This window comes from Pseudonaja textilis, chromosome 1, assembly GCF_049901715.1.
Source record: "Pseudonaja textilis isolate UNSWEBS1 chromosome 1, rPseTex1.2, whole genome shotgun sequence".
NCBI lineage: Eukaryota > Metazoa > Chordata > Lepidosauria > Squamata > Elapidae > Pseudonaja > Pseudonaja textilis.
Window position 1 is genome coordinate 37,402,117 of NC_141990.1, and position 22,843 is coordinate 37,424,959.

General features: G+C 36.7%; 3 protein-coding genes across 8 annotated transcripts in view; 1 reads left to right on the top strand and 2 right to left on the bottom strand.

The window, feature by feature from the left end:
• Positions 1 to 1,051, bottom strand: part of NINL (ninein like) — a 36,920-nt gene extending 35,869 nt beyond the window's left edge. The window contains exon 1 of one of the 2 annotated variants that reach the window (XM_087931184.1): positions 845 to 1,051. The gene's annotated coding sequence lies outside the window, so the exon portion shown is untranslated. Of the gene's footprint in view, positions 1 to 840 lie in introns of both variants that reach the window. The other variant, XM_087931175.1, reaches the window with a different exon arrangement.
• EIF4A3 (eukaryotic translation initiation factor 4A3) lies at positions 1,046 to 12,429 on the top strand. The gene is made up of 12 exons (XM_026695973.2): positions 1,046 to 1,361; positions 4,740 to 4,812; positions 5,732 to 5,798; positions 6,017 to 6,079; positions 7,181 to 7,313; positions 7,820 to 7,900; positions 8,260 to 8,401; positions 9,644 to 9,782; positions 9,949 to 10,064; positions 10,388 to 10,495; positions 10,825 to 10,952; positions 12,083 to 12,429. The coding sequence occupies exons 1-12, from the start codon at positions 1,196 to 1,198 to the stop codon at positions 12,097 to 12,099; spliced, it is 1,233 nt and encodes a 410-aa protein (XP_026551758.1). The 5' UTR covers positions 1,046 to 1,195; the 3' UTR covers positions 12,100 to 12,429.
• Positions 12,430 to 16,499: 4,070 nt separating this feature from the next.
• Positions 16,500 to 22,843, bottom strand: part of ATL2 (atlastin GTPase 2) — a 50,134-nt gene continuing 43,790 nt past the window's right edge. For 2 of the 5 annotated variants that reach the window (XM_026695970.2, XM_087931207.1), the window contains exons 10-14: positions 22,773 to 22,829; positions 22,306 to 22,377; positions 19,347 to 19,778; positions 18,255 to 18,269; positions 16,500 to 18,169 (exon numbers count right to left, since the gene is read on the bottom strand). In XM_026695970.2, the coding sequence (XP_026551755.1) occupies positions 18,062 to 18,169; positions 18,255 to 18,269; positions 19,347 to 19,778; positions 22,306 to 22,377; positions 22,773 to 22,829 (684 nt within the window). In that variant the 3' untranslated portion in view covers positions 16,500 to 18,061. The remainder of the gene's footprint in view (positions 18,170 to 18,254; positions 18,270 to 19,346; positions 19,779 to 22,305; positions 22,378 to 22,772; positions 22,830 to 22,843) is intronic. The other 3 variants (XM_026695972.2, XM_087931213.1, XM_026695971.2) reach the window with 2 other exon arrangements.

A 22,843-nucleotide genomic window follows, 5' to 3' on the forward strand; every position in this document is an offset into this window, starting at 1 on the left:
TTAAATTCATATTTGTATTTATATTTATATTTCAACTACTGTTCCAAGATCTTTTTCACAAGTATTTCTTGCTTCAGCAGATCTTTTTCACAAGTATTTCTTGCTTCAGCAGGGGATTGTACTAACTAGAATTTTGCCAAGGTCCCTTCCAACTCTGTTATTCTATTAGTATTGATTCAAAGCAAGAAATCCCCAGTGCATTTGACTTCTCACTCCTTAGGATATATCTTTGTTTTCAGCCTATTTATCTAACCTACAAAAATCTTGTACTTTTAGAATCAAGATCACATGAAGTGTTAATACCACTTTATAATGCCTTGGTAAGGCCACACTTGGAATACTGCATCTAGTTTTGGTCACCACGGTGTAGAAAAAATGTTGAGACTCTAGAAAGAGTGCAGAGAAGAGCAACAAAGATGATTAGGGGACTGGAGGCTAAAACATATAAAGAATAGTTGCTGGAACTGGGTATGTGTAGTCTAATGAAAAGAAGGACTAGGGGAGACATGATAGCTGTGTTCCAATATCTCAGGGGTTGTCACAAAGAAGAAGGAATCAAGCTATTCTCCAAAGCAGGGGTCTCCAACCTTGGCAACTTTAAAACTTGTGGACTGTATCTGAAACTTCTGAAAAGTAGAAGAAAACCAGTGTCTGTGTATGTGTGTATATCTTCTACAGCCATTTTTCTCAGTACCTAACATAAGGCTTTCATTCAAAAGAATGTGTTCGTGCAGGAAACAAGACTCTTGTGGCGCTTTAAAATATATCAAATTCATTATGGCACAAACTTTAAAATTAGTAATTGGAGCCGCTGCTCTTTGACCATATGCTTTCTCAAACCTACGTTGCACTTTCAATTGCTTTCAATACTGTAGACGGCTTTCGCTCTGATTGAATTAAAGCAGAACGTACTATACTACCAAACACCCTCGTCGAAAAGAACCTCTTCGTTATTCTATTCGCATTCTTATCTCTAAGGAAACGAGCGTACGACCCTGAGCGTAAGGCTTCGTTCAACGTCCATCTGTGCGTCACGGCGCGCGTCGGAAGCGAGGTAAAAGCGCATGCGCCGCCTCGTAGTTGTGTCGCAGGAATTACGTAGGGCGGGCCTTTCGGCACGTTGAGCTTTCTTGATCTAGGCGGGTGTCGGCCGGTCTTGCTTGGTGGGCCAAGGCCTAGAAGTCGGTGCGAAGCGATGTCGGGGATTACGGGAGGTGGGACGGGCTCTGCTCGGAAGCGGCTGCTGAAGGAGGAGGACATGACAAAGGTGGAATTCGAGACCAGCGAAGAGGTGGACGTCACCCCCACTTTCGACACCATGGGCCTACGGGAGGACCTGCTGCGCGGCATCTACGCCTACGGTGAGGGGTGGGGGTGGGGGGGCTGGAGGGATGGGGCTGAGAAAGGGGAACCACGGCTTTAGTTGTGTGGCCGCACAACTTCAGAAAGCGGTTAATGGGGGACCAAAAGCTTCCCCTCTGCATCCGTTCACTCGTCTCTCATTCTAGGGTAGCTGGGCCTTAAATGTAGTCTCTACGAAATGGAGCAAGGAAGGGGTCAGGGTCAGACTTGGATCGTAAGCTTCCCTTTGGTATCTATCTGTCTACCTGATCTATTTTATCTTTCTAATCTAACTATGCAAAAAAGCACTTATGCCTCATCACAAAATCTCCAGAACGGTAAAGCCTACAAACGTTAAATTTGGCTTCTAGGTGCTCAGTAAGAAAGGATTTTTTTGAAATGACCATCAGATCATTACTATTTCTTAATACCCCTTATTTTCCTTCCCCAAAACTAAGCCTGACCACATAGTTTTATAACGAAGCATGGGTATCGAGCTAATTTGTTGATAATTTGATGGAAGCCTCCATTAGTGGCATTTCTAAATAATCCCCCAGCAATTTGCAGATGTTTGAAACTCTCTGCCTTTTCCAGCTTCAGATTCTGTCCTTGTGTTTTAAAGAAGTGTATTTGTTGAAATGAGCGAGATACAATGAGATTCGTAGTTTTAACTTTGGCGAACACATTAAAATTCTTGGTAAATTCCTAAGTGGGTTGAAGTTTTGCCATGTTACACGAATAACACATAGGGTAATCGTTCTTTTGTCAAGCACTGATATATGAACTAGAAAATGAAAGTTATCTTCCTCCAAACCTTGGGGATACAAAGTTGGAGCCTAAACAGCTATTCAGGAATGGCTAGTTTCTAGGCAGTATACTTTTTTTTTTTAAAGAAATTCTCTCACACTTAACATGGATAATAAATGTCAGTTGCAAAAAGACAGGAAAACCAGCAGAGATGATTCCTGCTGCTGTAATTGGAGGACCTAAAAATCAGGTCCTTTATTCATTCCTGTAGAATCACTAGATAAGTCGTTTATTATTCAAGAGTAGTAACAGATTTATTCAGACATATATGAATGCAGTATTATTCTTGATTCTGGCCTTACCTACCTAATATCTTCAATCCAAAATGTTACTAAAACTTATTTAAAACAAGTGGTAGGGAGCTGTTTGTTTGCTTATTTTATTTGAATTTTTTTATTGATTTTTAAAAACAAACATAAACAACACTAAAAACATAAAACATATTTTTTGAAAGCAGCTTGATCCCGGGTTACATCTTTTCGTACAGACACAAATTCAAATTCATGTTCATTTTATATTCCATTCCATATCTTGTTACCATTCTACATTTTCTTTATAGCTTCTCCCCTCTTTTAAATTTCTTAATTTTATTTTATTTATTTCATCTCAGTTCAGATCATTATACTTATATTCTTTGTCCTGTTTCCAGCTGTCTATTGTCTTTTCTCATTAAACAAAATTTCTCCTGTAATCACTGATTGGAGTATGATGCCTTTATATCTTTCCCCTAAATTTGTAACACTAATATAATACATAACTTCCATTCGGATTCTGCTTAGTACATTCTAAAATTACACACTATATTTTAAAAAGAGAAAAAATTGTAAATATATCATATAATTAAAACCACAAATCCATGTCAATTCAACTCTATTGTTAATATTAATATTCATTTAAATCTTAAACATTTTACACATTACTTTTCATATAAGTATCATACTTCTGTGGGAACACTTATAAACTTTCCATAGTTGCTTATTTTAAAACATATCATTGAGGTGTTCCCATTCCTTCCTAATTCAATTCTCTCATTTATTTCATTTCATTTATTTTGTTCATAAAAGTTTCACTGAGTTACACTGAATATTTTATCCCACTTTTTAGTCTTATGTTATTTCCAATCTTCTAACATAATTTCTAATACAAATATAACAATACAATCTTATGTACCTTTGCAGAATCACCTTTTCAGTTAGATTTTTACCCATTATCTCTAAATAAATCCTGTTTCTTTACATCTTGTTTCACACCTTTGTAGCTTCTCTTCCCTTCCTTCCTCCCTTGCTTTTTCTCTCTGCCCCTTTTATCCCCTTGTCTCTCCACCTCCATTTCCCTCTTCTGTGTTCCTTTTTTCTGTTGCTTTCTAGCCTTATATCCACTTTGCACCTTATTTTTCCCTTTTTTGGTTGTTTTTTGGGGTCTTAAAATCTCCATTCTCTTTCCCCCCTTTCCCCCTTCTTCCCTAATTGAAGTTACTTGTTCATCAAAGATGGCTTCTTCTTTGTCCCAACCTTCTTGTTGCGCAATCAGTTTCTCATAGGTACAAATCGCCATTTCTAAGAAGTGAAAAACAGAGCCAAAAGAGCCCTTCCCTTCTTGTTCCTCTTCTTTATATTTTTTGAATTCCATTTTCAATTCATCCACAGACGATGCCATTGTAAAAAAAAAAAAATTTTTTTTTCAAACAACCACCCAAGTGTTTTTAATCATTTAGATATAATTTCCAAAAGTCCCAAAGTCACCAAGCAATCCAAGTACACACAAACTGTTTCTTTTAGCACTTTCTTCTTTTTTAACTTTCTCTTCCTGGGGCTATTTAGTTACAAAGTTCCAGTTAAGATGTACCTTTTAGAAGTCTTGTTAGAATTTAATCAGATTCTTGTAAATTCCAGGCAGTCTCCTCCTTCCAAATCTTATTTTTATTCTTTTCCTCTCCCTTCCCACTTAAAGCAAGAAGAAAAAGATTTTTTTTTTAATGTTCAGAAATCCTTATTGTCCCCTTGACATTTAATTATCCCGTTTAAATACCTCTTAATGCCAAAGCGGGTTTTTCCGATTTCTCATAAGTTCGCTGTCAACGTAAGGAAGGAGAGTGAAGAAAAAAAAAACTTTCCCTTTTAACTTTCATTCGCCACTTCCGAGTCTTCTTAGGGAGCGATGTATCTTTTACAAAATTTAAATTCCAGGGTACCTTAGTTGTTGCTTTTGTCCTGGTCAGCCAAAACCTTTCACTTCTTAACTTCCTCCTGCACTTTCTTTTCCGGCTGAGTGCTTCTTTGAGGCAGCCATTTCTGACCGCCACTCTAACTGCCTTCGGAAAAGGGAGTTTAGCCAGCTGGGGGTGGGGGGAGAGGTGCGATTCCTCTCGACCCTGCCAGATCTCCCCTATCTTCACCAACCTCTACGGGGTGGCTTAGCCCCAAAGCGCTGCAAACCGGAGCTCCCCTTTGTTTGCTTATTTTAAATGTATGTTACTTCTAGTTTTCATTGCATTTCTTTGTGGTTTATTTACTATAATATTTTAGTCAGTTTTGATAGTATAGTTTGTGGAGGGAAAATCTAAATTGTAATTTAAAAACATTTTTTTCTAGGTTTTGAGAAACCTTCAGCTATCCAGCAGAGAGCAATTAAACAGATAATTAAAGGAAGAGACGTGATTGCTCAGTAAGTGGAATTATATTCTAAAAGGATAATTTGAAGAGTATGCTTTGTGATATAATTTTAATAGTTAAAAAATAAATTGTTCTTGATGTTTCTTGCTCATAAGTAGTCCTTTGGAAGCAGAGATTTAACATAAGTTTAATGGTATAATTCTAAGCACATTTAATAAAAAATAATAGTCCTTTTAATTTCATGACCCTTGATTTTTTAGTAGTTTATGTTGAACTGCTATTTCACAGTCGTTCAGATTTTTTGCATTCTTTTTTCTTTTAATGATAATATACAACCATTAATACATTAATACAAAATTCTAAGTAGTTGTCAGTGATCCCTTAAAAGAGATCAAATCATTTTATTTTAATTATATTTTTTCCAGTTAAAAAGTAGACAGCAGTTTCTCAGTTTTTAAAGGGAACTAAAATGAGAATACTAGTTGTGTTGAGCATTTAAGTTTCCTTCATTCATTATGATAAATATTTGTTCATTCAGTGTATTTGCCACTTGTCAGAGTAGAACTTATGTGTTAAAGATTTTTACAAGTTTATTTTTCTTCAGAAATATATTTTAGTGTAGTGTTAATATGTTTATTTTTTCCATGTAACATTGAATATTGTCTACAAGACATACTATTTAAGTCTTTTATAGGAAGAACATATTGTTTTAATTTTAGGTGTTACGCAACTCTTAAGATACTGGAATTAAATTATACAGAATCAACTAGATCAACTAGATTTTATTTGCAAATATCTACAAATACCAGTGCATCATATGGTTAACTGTTAATCAGCCTTAGAAAACATGGCTTCACTACAAATATAAGGTGTTATGACTCTCCCTAAATAGACCCATACAAAGCTAATCTTATATAGTAAATCATTTTTTGTGTATTTACAAATTTAGTTATTAAGTTGTTTCTTTCTAGGTCACAATCTGGAACAGGCAAAACAGCAACATTTTCCATCTCTGTATTACAATGTCTGGACATCCAGGTAACTTTTGTAATATGTTTGTTATATGAAGATGCATATATTATTTTGAGTGGAAAACGTTAAATTATCTTATGGAACAATGACCTCTACCCTTTGGATGGTATTCTAGGACTATACTTACACTTCCTTTGAAAAGGAGCAGTTGATATTTAAAATAAATTTTTGGAGGTGATCACAATTTTGAATATCATATAACTATAATTCATTTTTTCAATTAGGTTCGTGAAACCCAGGCGTTAATTTTGGCACCTACCAGAGAGTTGGCAGTACAAATTCAGAAGGTAAATGAATGTTAGATTATAATATTTGCAAAAGAATATTTCAGCACTTAAGCCCCTGGCCAATTCTTTCTTTGTTCCAATTTGCAACTTAATAATGCCTAATGACTGTTTAGAATCAGGGTGTACTATTAGATTGAAGTCTTTGAAATATCTTTGAATATTAATAGCTCGGGTTGGTAATGATGTTGTTGGGTTCTCTGAGCATGGCGATTTGATAGCAAATGTTTTGTTCCCATTCGAGGAGACCTCTTCAGTGCTCTTTAGATTGAAATCTTAGTGGTTTGTGGTTAGGTTGAGGGAGTCTGTATGGACACAGTCTCTCCAACAAGTGATATAGTATACAAATGCCTTTAGAATTAATATTTAGCACAGTGATAGTGTGCTCTAGCATTATAAATTCTGAATGCCTGTAGGCTCAATATGCTGTTCCTTGAGGTCACTCCCAGATATACAGTGGCCAGGTTGGCAGTGTGGTGAGCAGCACTATGTGGTGGATTTAACAAAGCCAGATAAACACTTAACATTCCATCAAAGAGGGTTCTTTGCCCAGATTCCTGTAGCCTTGAACTGCCTCTACTGAGGTATTGAGTAACTCTCAGAACACATGCATAGCTTGATCTCAGCAGTGCTTAGAATTTATCTTGAGTTCCATGGTGAAAGAAACACAAGACATAAATACAACAAATTAATGTCCTGTGGTAATTTATCATATTTCAAAAGAACATGATTGTAATAATAGACATGAATCAAACACTAAGTTACAAAGGTAAAATTATTATTTATTTTGAATATGATGAGAACATGACAGAAGATAAGTGAAACTACACCACACAATTCCTATAATTATATATAAAGCTTCTACAGGGGAACAGCAGTGGCCTCATAACTAGATGACCAATTCAGTTATCCAGCCTCTAGGTACCAAATAACACACATTGCCAGATAACACATATTGCACAATATGTTTAATATAGGCACTGGGGAGAATGGATTCACATATAAGGATTTGCCTATTCATTCTGTTTGTATAACCGTTACGGATGTCATGATTTGTATTAGGACTACTCTTTACTCTTAACTCCTATTGATATATTTTTACAGGGGCTACTTGCTCTTGGTGATTACATGAATGTCCAATGTCATGCATGTATTGGTGGGACCAATGTTGGTGAAGATATCAGAAAGCTGGATTATGGACAACATGTTGTTGCTGGCACACCTGGTCGTGTATTTGGTGAATATATAATTATCTATAATACCATTTCCCATAGTTAATACTTTGGCTAAAATTCTGTTTGGACTCATTATAGTTTTCAGTTACCTTATACTCTAGATTTGAATCAAAATTGTTTTATTACTTAATTCCCTTGACCTTTATGTTTGGAAACTATCAGGAAGGATAACTGCTAGTTATTTTAGACCAGTTGTGGCTAGTAAGTAGCCTGAAGGCCATATCTGGCTCTAGCTCCCAGTTCACATAGGAGACAGGCACCATTTTTTCCTTTGTTGCTACTTTTGAATTTTCCACCCAGGTAGCCTTCATGCTGCTGATTCTTCCAACTTTACTTCAGAAACACATAGTCATTTGCATAATATGCCCCAGAAGCTTTTCAGGCAATATTCCGAAATGATATCATTTTGAATTGATGGTTCAAAGGATTTTTGAATATTCTGTCTGCGGGACAAGGAATTGTTTCTAATACTTTTGGTGACTGTTGATAGAGATTTGAAATCTTCCAGATATGATTCGTCGCAGAAGTTTAAGGACTCGTGCTATCAAAATGTTGGTTTTGGATGAAGCTGATGAGATGCTCAATAAAGGTAAAGAATATGTAAATCCCAAATGTTCCTAGCCCTCTTTTAAAAAAATAAAACAAGAAACCAAAACCTTAAAGGATACATAGTTTAGTTGCTGTCTTAGTAGTAGACAAAGTTAAACATGCATCCCAATTTCGGTAGCTTTTTATGACAAGTAAATAACATCTGATCAATTGCCTAACACTATAGAGTTGAACATCAGGTGCCTCTAGTGTTCCAGCCTGTGTTAATTACAAGCATAGTTCTTGGACATGGACTACTTAGAGCAATTTTTGTAATGCATATTTTCATAAAAGCAAAATACTGTATAAAAAGGCTTCCAGATTTTATTCTATCATTTTTATGTTATTTGGCTTATACAGGTTTTAAAGAACAGATTTATGATGTGTATAGATACCTTCCTCCAGCCACACAGGTAGTTCTCATCAGTGCCACTTTGCCACATGAGATCTTGGAGATGACCAACAAATTTATGACTGATCCTATTCGTATTCTGGTGAAACGGTTAGTAATTTTAACATTATGTTCCAGCTTTGGGCATATGTCAAGTTTCGAATTTGATACTTCAGATCTGAACTAGAACAAAGAACAAATGTCTGAACACATTTCTCTGTTTCTTTTATGATCTGTGACTTACTACTTAAATGATCTTCTTTCTATTGCAAATTGATTAATATAAAAGTCAGCCAGGTTAGGGATACAGAAAAGATCTGGATTACCAATTTAGATCATGTAGCTTAATCCTGAACAAGCTCCATCTGAGAGCTTTTTGAGTTCAGGATTTTGCAAACATTATTAAAATAATTTAATAATAAAGGTAAATTGGAAGAAACATGTCAATTCCAAAATTATATCCCATCTCTGCTTTTGGAGGAAGGAAATTTAAAAATCAGAGAAGTTTCCCCAGTATTACAGGTATACATCCTAAATGAAAGTTCCAGATATAATATTACCAGATATTTCTGCCCCAGAGTATATCACTCCCCTCCTTCCATTTCTGTGCCAGCAGCATGAAGAAATATATTTAATTAATCAGTGTTTGCTATGTTGTCCAATTTACACAACTGGTTAAATCAAGTTAAGACCCATTAAAATTGATCAAATTTTGAACATTGCTTTCGCTACCTATGGATGTGATTATTTCTATTGCGTTTGAAGGACATGCATGTCTGTAGCAGCTTTCTGTTTCCTTAAAAATGTTGTGGAGAAGAGGAAAGACCACAAATTGTTTTTAGTTTATGTCCTCGTGTAACCAATAAGCTTATGGCTAAAATAGAAATTTTGTAGCATATTGTTGCCATTGTGTATCAGAGCTCTTAATTTTTTATTTCCAGAGCAACAGTTCAGTGCTTAAAACTGCATTGCTTGCCTTTTCTGATTTAAAATATTGTAAAAATATTTACTCAGTTATGAAAGTTTTTGTTTCCTAAGTTTAATGTCTGATAGATATTATTTAAGTATCATAGTAACCAATATATAAAATTATAGGGCAGAATGAGGAAAAAAAAAGGAATGGAAATAAGAGCTACTCTGTTTAGCCAGTAGCCCAGTGATTTTGAGCTGTTTGTTGCTTAAGGATAATTGTCTGAATATACTTTTCCCCTTCTTCCCAATTTGTTCATTTATAATGTATATTGTTATTCATTCTTGTAAACAGTCCTCGAAGTCATTTTGACTGAAGAGTAAAATAAAAGTGCTTTACATAAGCAACAAGGTTAGTTTGGATATATTTTTCCATTTTCTTAGTGATGAGTTAACTCTTGAAGGGATCAAACAGTTCTTTGTGGCAGTAGAGAGAGAAGAATGGAAGTTTGATACATTATGCGACTTGTATGATACACTCACTATTACACAAGCAGTCATCTTCTGTAATACCAAGAGGAAGGTATGTCAGCCAAGTATTAGTATAAGTTCCAAGATAATATTGCATAATTTCTGTTCAAGTTAACAAATGGGTGGAATTAAATGCAGGGTGCATTATAGAGAAAGTTAACTTTTTCTAGGTTACTCCATGTCGATATAAAACTAATTGTGGCTAATTCCTGGGTCAGGTTGATTGGCTGACTGAGAAAATGAGAGAAGCTAACTTCACTGTTTCATCAATGCATGGTGATATGCCTCAGAAGGAAAGAGAGTCCATCATGAAAGAGTTCAGATCTGGGGCAAGGTAAGAGCACTTTTGTTTCCTGATGTTCTCCCCAAAATACAATTCAAAACCATCTTCTAGCTTTTTGCTAGATGGTTGCTTAGAGTGACATGAGGTTGTTGTGTACATCTATTTTTAAATTTCTCTAGCTTGAGCATCAGAGTATTTTAGAATGACAGCTAATGTTCTAGGTCAGCTTTCATCAGTTACTATTTTTTTGTTTGAGATTAGCCTGGTATCTTGGTATTTATTCAGCAAGTGCCATCTCTGGTATGAATAGATACGGTGCGATCCATTGTGTCACCTTTGTGAGTATGTAAATTTGTTCCTTTTTCTTTTTACAGCCGAGTTCTAATTTCTACAGATGTTTGGGCAAGGGGTCTGGATGTTCCTCAGGTGTCCCTGATCATTAACTATGATTTGCCCAACAACAGAGAATTGTATATACACAGGTAGGCGTACATGTATATTTCAAGGGAAAAAAAATCTTAAGTTTTTTAAAATCATTTTTCTAAAATGAATTCATAATGTTAAATGTTTGAATAGTAAAATTACCTGAAATAAAAATAATGGGAGATGCCACATTTACACCAATCCTGTCAGTTAACACGAAAGTTGCTTCTGCCTTTAAGTATATAAGGTAAGTAGTTGGCCAGGCTCTGACACAAAAGTTCTTCACTGTAGTTGGTTCTGCCAGGGGCAGTAAAAGACACAGAATTCTGCACTGAATCTGAGCCAGTTTAGGTTCTCATATGTTAACTGGTTTGTAATCTCCCACCAGGATTGGTAGATCAGGCCGCTATGGTCGTAAAGGTGTTGCAATCAACTTTGTAAAGAATGACGATATTCGTATCCTGCGAGACATTGAGCAATACTATTCTACCCAGATTGATGAAATGCCAATGAACGGTGAGTGACTTAATTTCTTGTAGAAGATAGTTAACCACAGGATATTAGAAAAATTAAGATTTTTTTTTTTGCCTCCCCCCTTACCATTTTTCATTCGTTTTTCAAAAGTATTGGAAAACTTAACAATATGTAGAAAGCACAAAAATCATAATGAAACCTTTTTCCTCAGTATTGCCTAACACCACAAGAAGATTTTATAGATATTACAATGGTTCATTGGTGAGGAAAAATGTTACATGCAGAAGAAGATATATTTAAAGGATTGAATGCTGCCTTTTTGGCTCTTTTACTCCCTTTTTAGATGTTCCTGCCTGTGAACAGCAGCTGTGCCTTTAGTGCCTCATCAATATTAGGCACCAAATTAGAAATAAACGCAAACAACCCTAACATAAATTAAAAACAACTGATTCTCCTGCCTGCTCAGGAGAATAAAGCAAGGCCAAATTTCTTCTACTGAAAGGAATTCTTCCTCTTGGCTCTGACCCAAAGACGCTTTTTCAAAATGCAACTGGACTTCGTTTTTTCTTTGAAGACATTTTGCTTGTCATTTAAGAAGCTTCTTCAAATCAATCAGAGCTGAAGAAAGTCCAGTTGCTTCTTGAAAAAGCACCTTTGGGACAACCACGACCTGGGTGACTGAGACTCTCCATAGACACTCTTGGCTCTGAATGTATTTAAACTGAGTAGCCATTCTTTTTGTGGATTTAATAGGGTTTTGTTTTTTTGTAGTCATATTTCACTTAAGTATTATCCAAATTGTGACAGGGTGCACATATTGTACCGTAATGCTTTATTTAATAACGTAGCAAACAGCAATCGGCTTGTTCACAAGGTATGTTACACTTTTAAACCATGCAAGTTAACAATGTTAGTGTTGGCTGGCAGAGCTCGCTTTATATGAACTGAACAAACTAAATTGGTCCACAGTTTACGGATCAAGTTTTGGTCTTTTCAGTTAGCCTAGTGAACAGTCTTGAATTTGTAGAAGTAATATTTGTGAATTGTTTCTCAAATGCTGCCGGCCATGTGATCAGTTTTTTTAGTAGCTTTGTCTATATTGTAATGAAGGTTTCCATAAAACCTGCCATCTTTTCATTATTTTCACACCACTGTTTCTTTCTTTAATCTAGTGGCTGATCTTATTTGAAGAAACTAGACAGAAGAGAGAAGGTCCTCTTAGCTGTGATACATTATTATAACCACACCCAAGAGCTGCTTGGAACTCTTCTTGTTACTGATGCTGTTTGAAAACCATAATGTAACTTCAAGTGGTTGGGCATCTGCTAATCAGAATTGGCAAAAAGTAATACTGGAAGCAGTACAAAGTGCTTAGTGGTTTTTATTTACTTTCATTGTGTAATTGTGTAACCTAGGAATTGTAATTGATAAAAACTGTAAAGAGGAATTTCTGTAAATAAGTTCATTGTCACCCTGTTTTCTGCTTTTTTCCTGATTAAAAATTATGTTTTCGTATAAATTGTCCATTCGCTAAATTTTGTTAAAACTAATCACTTTCTTTTCTTCCTCTGTCTCTTTAATTAGCAAAGTGAAGGAATTTATTTTTTAAAATGTTAATCTTTCAGATTCTTAAAACAGTCAAAATGAAATGGGAATTAGTGTTTATGTACAGGTCTTTTTTACCATATGAATTAGAATATATAAAACATTTATAGCAGCAGTTTGATTGAAAATGGGTTTAATACAAAATAAACCACTAAATATTTTTAAAGTTTTCAATTTTCAGATTTTTCATTTTAAATATAGAAAACAAACTTAAAGCAGATTACTAATGATGGGCAACTATTTAGCAAATGTTTATTTACATATTACTTGGTAAATTGGCTTTTTTAGATTGCCAGTCAAGATTCAGAAGAATATTTGACCCCGAAACAGCCTTAACTTGAAGAAATTGTTAAGAGACAAAAACTTTTTTTATATGACCAGAAGAATCCGTAAAGAAAACAGCTTGAGCACATAACAACCATAGCTGCCAAACTGTCAAAATTTCTGATAGAACTGTTCAAGTTAATTTTGAGTAGGGCTCCCTACTCAGAACTTTTAATACACAGTGGGCAATTTGGAGTCCTGAGGAGTGTACCTATGCTGTTCTTACATGGCCAAAGTCATTATTACCCTTCTTGCAGAAAAGCAACGTTACAATAGAAAAATAAAATGCAATTATTACGGCTAATGGCAACAAAAGTGATTGTCTTTAGCCCCCTATTCTAGAAGCAAGCAGGAATTCTCCCCACATATATTTTCAACAAAAATGAGCCTTTGTTCTCTAGCAATGAACCAAAATATTTCCCATTCGCACCTCTAAAGTTTGGACAGAATACACTGTGACAAAGCACAAGCATCCAACCTTTGGGATATGTAATGGGACACCAGATAACATTCAGTGATGTTGATAGCAAAAGGGAATAAACAAACATACCCGATTTAGCTCCCTGGCAATTTTTTAAAGCAGCACATCTATTTATTCAACTTTACCAACTGGATTCAGCTACCTGTATTGGAATAAAGTTTTTGTTACCTTTTCTTGATTCGTGATCTGAAACGTGGACTTTGCATCATACTGAACTGAGGTTTTTTTTAAGATCTTACTATTACTTGGGGAAAAGGGGTGGTGTTTTTTTTTAGGGCACCATACGTAACCATTACAAGGACTGAAAGGTACACAGTATATGACTCAGTCTTTGAACATGTGCAACTAGCATGTGTAATCAAAACTTGATCAGAAATAGATCTCATTTTGAAGACCTGACTCCCAAATTATGAGGTATTTCAGCAGTTATAACTCCAAGGCTGGAAAGCATACTAACTAGAAGCCTTGTGAGTGGTTGGATATGATGCCCTGCATTTCTATTGAATAACAGCATTGGAAGGGACCTTGGAGTTCTAGTCAATGCCCTGCTGAAACAGGAGACCCTGTACCAATTCAGACAAGTGGCTGTTGAGTCTCTTAAAAGCCTCCAGTGATGGAGCACAAACAACTTCTGAAAGTGAGTCGTTCCACTGATTTGATTATTCTTCAGGAAATTTCTTACTTTTATATTGTTTCTTTCTTTGATTAGTTTCCATCTATTGCTGCTTGTCCTGCTTTCAAGTGCTTTGGAGGATAGATTGGCCTCTTCTTTGTGGCAACCTCTCAGATGTTGGAACACTGCTATGATGTCACCCCTTTTCACCAGACATACCCAATTCCTGCAATCTTTCTTCATATGTTCTAGCCTCCAAATGGGTTGTGTGCATTCCATCATGTTGAAGATTCTCAGTCATCCAGGTAGACTTGTCTGGAATTTAAAGCTGGATAGAAAGTACCTAATTAGACTGAATTAAAACATGAGGAAAATTATACACTCAAATTTAAACAAGAAATTTGGAAGGAAGAAACAGTCTTTAAAGGAGACATTAATGTATAAAAATTAAAGCTTTCCCTTACTAACCTCCCAGACAGTAGTTCTCAACCAGTGGTCTGTGATGTCATGGGGTCTACAAAGGCTTGAAGAAATATTCTGATTTAAACCTTGAATTAAGTCAAGGGTCTTCAAACTTGGCAAGTTTAAGACTTGTTGACTTCAACTTCCAGAATTCCTGAGCTAACATGACTAGAAGAGGAATTCTGGGAGTTGAAGTTCATAAGTCTTAAAGCTGCCAAGTTTGAAGATCCTTGAATTAAGTCTTGGTTGTCTGTGGCCATGGTCCGTGGCCACCAAAGTATTTAAAAGGTGTCTGATGAAGAAAAGGTTGAGAACCACTGTCCCAGGCTATTAGTTTCTTAGTGGATGGAAAGCAAAATGAAATGTATACTGCTCAAAAAAATAAAGGGAATACTTAAACACAACGTAACTCCAAGTCAATCACACTTCTGTGAAATCAAACTGTCCACTTAGGTAGCAACACTGACAAATCAATTTCACATGCTGTTGTGCAAATGGAATAGACAACAGGTGGAAAGCATAGGCAGTTAGCAAGACATCCCCAATAAAGGAGTGGTTCTGCAGGTGGTGACCACAGACCACTTCTCAGTTCTTGTGCTTTCTGTCTGATGGTTTGGTCACTTTTGAATGCTGACGGTGCTTTCACTCTAGTGGTAGCATGAGACGGAGTCTACAACCCACACAAGTGGCTCAGGTAGTGCAGCTCATCCAGGCTGGCACATCAATGAGAGCTGTGGCAAGAAGGTTTGCTGTGTCTGTCAGCATAGAGTCCAGAGCATGGAGACGCTGCCAGGAGACAGGCCAGTACATCAGGAGACGTGGAGGAGGCCATAGGAGGGCAACAACCCAGCATCAGGACCGCTACCTCTGCCTTTGGGCAAGGAGGGACAGGAGGAACACTGCCAGAGCCCTGCAAAATGACCTCCAGCAGGCCACAAATGTGAATGTGGCTGCTCAAATGGTCAGAAACACACTCCACGAGGGAGGTATGAGGGCCCGACGTCCACAGGTGGGGGTTGTGCTTGCAGCACAACACCGTGCAGGACGTTTGGCATTTGCCAGAGAACACCAAGATTGGCAAATTCGCCACTGGTGCCGTGCTCTTCACAGATGAAAGCAGGTTCACACTGAGCACACGTGACAGACGTGACAGGGTCTGGAGACGCCGTGGAGAACGTTCTGCTGCCTGCAACATCCTCCAGCATGGGTGGTTTGGCAGTGGATCAGTAATGGTGTGGGGTGGCATTTCTTTAGGGCACCGCACAGCCCTCCATGTGCTTGCCAGAGGTAGCCTGACTGCCCTTAGGTACCGAGATGAGATCCTCAGACCCCTTGTGAGACCATATGCTGGTGCGGTTGGCCCTGGGTTCCTCCTAATGCACAACAATGCTAGACCTCATGTGGCTGGAGTGTGTCAGCAGTTCCTGCAAGACGAAGGCATTGATGCTATGGACTGGTCCACCCATTCCCCAGACCTGAATCCAATTGAGCACATCTGGGACATCATGTCTCGCTCCATCCACCAATGCCACGTTGCACCACAGACTCTCCAGGAGTTGGGGGATGCTTTAGTCCAGGTGTGGGAGGCGATCCATCAGGAAACCATCCGCCACCTCATCAGGAGCATGCCCAGGCATTGTAGGGAGGTCATACAGGCTCATGGAAGCCACACACACTACTGAGCCTCATTTTGACTTGTTTTAAGGACATTACATCAAAGTTGGATCAGCCTGTAGTGTTTTTTTCCACTTTAATTTTGAGTGTAACTCCAAACCCGACCTCCATGGGTTGCTAAATTTGATTTCTATTGATAATTTTTCTGTGATTTTGTTGTCAGCACATTCAACTATGTAATGAACAAAGTATTTAATAAGAATATTTCATTCATTCAGATCTAGGATGTCTTAGTTTTGTGTTCCCTTTAGTTTTTTGAGCAGTGTAGAAGAAATGAAGGTGTAACCTAACCTCACTTCTTGCTGGTAGCTGTCAGGATGTCATCTTAATGACAAGAACTTATAAGAAAATTAGAGGTTTGCTAAACATTCTGAACAGTAGGTAATGCAGTGAATTACATTAACATGTTTAAATAAAATCATGAGTTTAATTTCATATATACACATTTGATTTTAATGTACCAGAAAATAAATTACAAGAAATAACTTTAAAATGTAACTGAAGACAATCACAACAAACATTCCCACTGATTTCCCATGGGATGAGATTGCAGTGTTCAAGGCAGGTAAATATCACAAATATATCAAAAAAACTAAATTGTTTTTATGCATTCACACATTTACATGAGCCACAAACATTCCTTTACAGGGACTGTACTTAGCTTATCACAGAACCAGGTTTTGCCATAAACTACAAAACTTTTGATACAAAATTGTATTTATATATTTATATTTTATACATGCCCTATGATTAAAAAAATAACTAGACACACTGTACAGACAATCTGAACTCATTGCTTTGTAGCTGTAGGAAACGGATTTTTTTTAAATGGATTTTCCCCCTCAGTAATAATGGCAAGTTGTATATACATGTAGGCTAAAACTGCAGAGAAAAACAGCTCTTTTCATAATATGCATATCCTGTAAGACATGGTCTCTAAACTGAAAAAAGGCAGGACAATGTTATAGTTATTTCTAAATGAAGCAGCTGTGGAGAACAATATACATGCATTTGGGTAATACTGGTAGAGAAGGCAGTAATGCAAGAGCAGAAAAATGAAGTGGCTCAAACATGAGTTCTCAGTTGACTGCTACTGCTGATATGTCAACTGGACTCATGTTATAAATGCTGAAAATTAAAACGTCAAATGGGACTTTGTGTGATTATACATTCTATTAAAAGATTTCTGTATAGTTTTGATATTTCCCTGAAAAACCCTTTACAGTGGATACAATTCCATAAATCAGACCCTGGTACAAAGGACACAAGGTACCATGGTTAAGATCTTCCCTTTCCATGACATTGTAGGAGCAAATCAAAGATAAACTCAGTTCAGTTTCTTCTCCTGTACCCCTACCATTATCTTCCCACAATATGATGGCAGTAAATTAGGAATTCAAGCAGACTAAACTACTGCTTTATAGTAAAATGTAAACTTTGGTTTATTGAGTTCTCGTTGTACAACAAGCAAATCTAGGATGGACAGGCAGATGAGATGAGGTGAGCTGTCAGTTTGTCTTTAATCTGGCATGCTGAGACATCTGTTCAGTCAGGCCTGCTTTGATAGAGTTCGTAACCGATTGTCTCATGGTATCCTCAATCAAATTCTCCCCAAGAGGTTTTATAACCTGCAGTACAAGAAACGTGTAAAAATAAATTAACTAAAAGTATCTCAGATGGAAAACAACCACAAATTAAGATCATGGAGTATGAAATGTATCCAAAGTGCAACAGTACCAAAGCAAGAGAAAAAAATGAGTTTTGCTACCAGCTTACAGTTAATAATTTACAGAGCAATAAGTGGTTTCCTCCGTTGGGTTGTTGACTTAATCCATGTAACTGTATAGCTCCTAGAATAGCAGGTGCAGTTTCATACCCTATAATGCAGCATCAGCCTGGTATGCTTATAGCATTTATGTAAATTGCCCCAGCACAGTCCTGCTTACGAATTGTGAATGGTTTTTTAGATAAAGAAAAAGGTAAAAATACTGGCTAATTTTTCTTCCTGTTATTGTTGGATGAGAGTCGCTGCCGTTGTGCTGAGGCAAGAGCATGGCGGATCATTCGACGTCTAACAACTTCAAAGACTTTGGAACACACCTAAAACATGAAGCAGGTTATTAGAAAGGCAATTGGCAGAAACCAGAAAAGATACATGTGAGTAGCCTCCATTGATTTTTCTCACCTTCTTGGGACTCCTCTGAAGCAAAAAAGAAAGAAAAAATACACAAGATGATTTAGAATTAATTTAGAGTTAAGACAGCAATTCTGCAGAGGGTTCTTAAACAGGTTAACAAAGTTCTAAAAATAATACAAAGTTAATGGAATAATTCAGGGCTGATCTGGACCACAATCGATTCTCTGGATTCACTATAAAAGGTAAGATCAGAATTCTGCTCAATTCATCATGACTTCATAAACTTCAAGTGTTTTTCTGAACATTCTTCAGACATGGCACAAATACATAGGCACTGTTTGGGTGGGTTATAATGAATACATAAATATTTCTTGAACAGAAGCAGAAAGGTTAATAATTTCAAAATTTCTAAAGTTAGAATTGGACTGGAATTGAATCGTCTGTTTTCTACCCTGATGCCTGACCCTTCTATATCTACATTATTTTTCCTTCCATTTCATTTCAGAACTTCATGCTGGATATAGCAATAAATCTCTCTAGAAAAACAAATGAATTAATTAGCAGAACGATGGATAATTCAAGAAAGGACTCCATCTTTACTGCAGATGCAAAAGAAGCTTTTATAAAGACAAAAGCAGAATCTAGGAATCTAACCATACTTCTTTTTCTCTCAGCTCCAAGCCCACATCTTTTTTTCCCTTCCTTATGATGTTTTGTGATAGCAGATCTGTCCTCACTGGCTCCTCAGACCTAGGTACTGGTGCATTTTGATGACTTTCTTTAATCTTAAGACTTGCAATATCTAGTCTTACCAACTAGATAGGTAGGGCATTGTACACCATGATCTATAATTAGACATGGATTCACAATTATGGACTTTCAAATGTCCATCCCCAGAAATTCCATTCTTTATACTGACATGCAAGAATCTCTTTTCTTCAGGTTTTCTTAGTCTTGGTACATGATTAGACACCAAGAATGATACTCTAATTGATTTCCACTGTTATTTTCATACGGTTCCTTTATCTTGGTTTGCATTCTATCTTTGGCGTACATTCATATTGAATTGGCTTTTATACCAATTCTTGCTTACTAACAATTAAACTTTTTTTTCAAGTGAGTAGATAAATGGATACCAACCTGTTCCCATAGTACTTCTGCCATCTGATCAATGAGTGTTCCAATTTCTCTGAATTCCCCAGAGTATTTAACATATGCCCATGTACAAAGGGAGACAAGTGTTATGCCCATCACGAGGTTACACAGGGTTGCTATGGAGTTCATGCCAAGGAATCCAGTCAGTCCTGAGATTATATACATAGCAAACATGACAGCAAATAGAGTCGCTGGTGTACGAGCAGCATAGAAGAGGTTTTTGCCATCATTGTGCTTCACAAAGTTTGCATAGATTTCATCAAGCTCTTCTTCAAGCTGGTCCTGGTAACGATGACAGAACTCCTCACCTCCCATCTTCTTCACAGAACGAAAATGTTTGATTGCAAATCCTTTAAGATCTTGGTGCTTTTGTTCTAAGTCTGCAGGTGCTATGTAAGGCTTATCTCCACCACAAACCTATTGGGATGAATTGACCAGTTAACTTACATAACCTAGAACAATTCTATAATTACGGAACTGCTAAAAATATTAAGTACCACTAAAATCAATATGTTGGACTAAGGCTATGTGGATCCAAGGTCAATTCCCCATTCATTTACAGAATCACAGGCCAATCACTATCTCTCAATGTACAAGGCAGTCCTCGACATACAACCACAAATAAGGCACAATTTCTGTTGCCAAGTGAGACATTTGTTAAGTGAGTTTTGCCCCATTTTACAACCTTTTTGCCATAATTGTTAAGTAAATCACTGCAGTTGTTAAGTGAATCAGGCTTCCCCATTGACTTTGCCTGTCAGAAGGTTGCAAAAGGTGACTGCATGATCCCAGGACACTGCAACTGTCATAAGTAGGAATGAGTTGCCAAGCATCCAAATTTTGATCATGTGACCATGGAGATGCTGCAATGATCGTGTGAAAAACAGCCATACGTCACTTTTTCCAGTGTTGTTATAACATCAGTCACTAAATAAATGGTTGTAAATCGAGGAATACCTGTAGTCACTTTCACAATCCAGATAAACTGCAGATGAAAAGCCAGGTGAGCCACCATGAGATTCTTAAGGGGATAGAAATACAATAAATAAAAATAATAAAAGCAAAGCTTCCTTTTACTGTCCTTACAGAATAATTGCTAGAAAATTCAGAGAAAATTTTAAGCTAAATCAATTGGATGCAGTGTGAAATAAAGACACATTTTATTGCATAGATCTGTGTAATATCGCCAAAATAACTAATCCAGACCCATCAGAATTGCATGAATTGAGGAAGATATCTGAGGGACTGATACAGTTATAGTCATTAACTATGGATAAAACATAGGGTTGCACTTTTTTCTAATAGGACTGTAAGGAGGCATTTTTCATTGTCTTTAACCCCAGCCATTTTTGGTTCATAATAAAATTTCTGGTTTAAAAACTGAATTTCACTGAACACCAGCAAGAGCCCATATTTGAGCCTACACTGTGGTAATAAGGTTGGCAAAATGTTGTTTCTCTGCCCTTATTGGTTCTGCTAATAGCAACCCAATGGCTCTGTTTAGAATGAAGGGGAAGGGGCTGGGCTGCAGGATCATCTGCACACCCACAATGAACAATAGTCATGTTATCTGCCAGATAAAGTCAATCAGATTCAGAGTTGGACTCCAACTAGGCAAGAAAGTGAGTTAAATAGGCAATCTTGTGATGCTATCTGGACCAAGTTCAATTTGGACCCCTGAGGAAATGCATATGAACCTCCTACCTGTTAGTTGGAGCATTTGTTTGTTAGATCCAGGGCCCTACTGGCTTAAGACATCCAGGAGCTGACCAAAATGACCAACTGGAGCTTGCCAGTTGGACTCCTAGTGCCATTCAAAATGCTGTCCTATCTTTAAAGCTCTTTTTGGTCATAAGATTCAGATATCTGAGAGATCATTTATCTCCAATTATTCCTGCCTGGCCAGTACATTCTGGCACAATGAGTACATTCCAGATGCCTTCCATTTAATTTTGTCATCTTATCGGACAGAGAAAGCGACCTTCTTTGTCATGGACTCATCTTCTGGGACAGCATTCCCTTCCCAGAGATACAGACAGCCCTTCTCTCCTGGAAATCCTAAAATCCCTGAAGTCTCAAACCTGAGCTTAATGTATTTTTTGGGGCCTGTTTTATTCACTATCATTATGATGACTGTTTGTTTGGCCTGGGTGTGTATGTTATATGTCTTTAACTGTTTTTACTGTTTTTGGGTTCCGTAAGTCATCCTGAGTCTACCAGAATGGATAGTTAACACAAATTCAAATAGTTTTTTTAATGCTTGCTTTATCAAAACAAAACAAATCAGGATTCAACACTTATTTAACCTCAATGAGAATGTGACTCGTAACAAAAAATATTTAAGCCAAAACCAAACAGATTATTTTATGGCTTAAATCAATTTGTGAACCCAATCTATACTGCTCTGTGTTCTTTACAAAATAGTTAATAATTTTAAAGTTCTAATTTCATAATATTTTCCAGAACAGTCCTGTTTCTGTACCATATCCTAGATTAGACCAGCCTTTTTCAACATTTTTAATCTGAAGGAACTCTTGAAGTGATTTTCAGGCTTCAGGGAACCCCTTCATAAAAATAGGAAAAAATGTGAAAACTTCTCAACACAATACACTTCTACCCTAAAACCACTTTACAACATTTACAACAACAAATCAGCAGTCAAGTAGTAACTGGGTCACAGCATGTTAAAATTCTTACCACATGGGCTGTACAATACATGAAGAAATTTAAAAAAAAATCTCTTGTTGAACTAGCAATCTCTCACAGGACTCTGGGTTTTTGTGGAACCCCAGCTGAGAAAGATTGAATTAGGCTAAATCTACATCTGGGGGATGGTAGAGGACAGGATGGCCTGGAGGAACGCTGTCCATGGGGTCACAATGGGTTGCAACTAACAACAACAACTAAGTCTACAACTTCAAATAAATTCATATAAATACTCTACCTGTTCCATTTCTTTGTTGTAAGTATCTTTTGCACCAGCTACTGCAGCAAGGTTGTTGGCTTCTGCTGTTGCCTATAGTAATAGTAGCAGTAGTAATAAAAGTAATGGTAGTAATAACATTAACAAAAAAATTTTTAAGCAGTTTGGATGAATTTCTGTAATAGTATTCATACACCCTTTCAAAATAAAAAAATATTTAAACATGCTATGTCCTATAGTTTTACACTGTGAATTCTGGTAGCCGCTTTGCAATCTTAAGTTATAAATAACCGCTTAATAAGTAATTTTGTAAATTAGAATGACAATATTTTTGTCAGTTAAAAAGTTTTTGTCAAATTTTGCTTCTAGATATATTAAACTACAACTCCTACCCCCACAACTAGGGAAGTCTAGCTTGTTTTGATATGCCATAAACATGATTGTTTGGCATTACATGCTTCCATAGATAGGCATATATAAAACTTTACCTGAAGCATTGATTTGGGATGAGGTAATTCCTCTCCTTGATAGATTTTAATATAAGCCTGAAAATGAAATA

What these genes read in the sequence shown, in the direction of transcription:
- EIF4A3 (XM_026695973.2), top strand. Translation starts at nt 1,196, where the DNA reads ATGTCGGGGATTACGGGAGGTGGGACGGGCTCTGCTCGGAAGCGGCTG. An exon ending in TGATGAGATGCTCAATAAAG is followed by an intron (nt 7,901 to 8,259) that starts GTAAAGAATATG and finishes TGGCTTATACAG; the next exon opens with GTTTTAAAGAACAGATTTAT. An exon ending in TCTGTAATACCAAGAGGAAG is followed by an intron (nt 9,783 to 9,948) that starts GTATGTCAGCCA and finishes TTCCTGGGTCAG; the next exon opens with GTTGATTGGCTGACTGAGAA.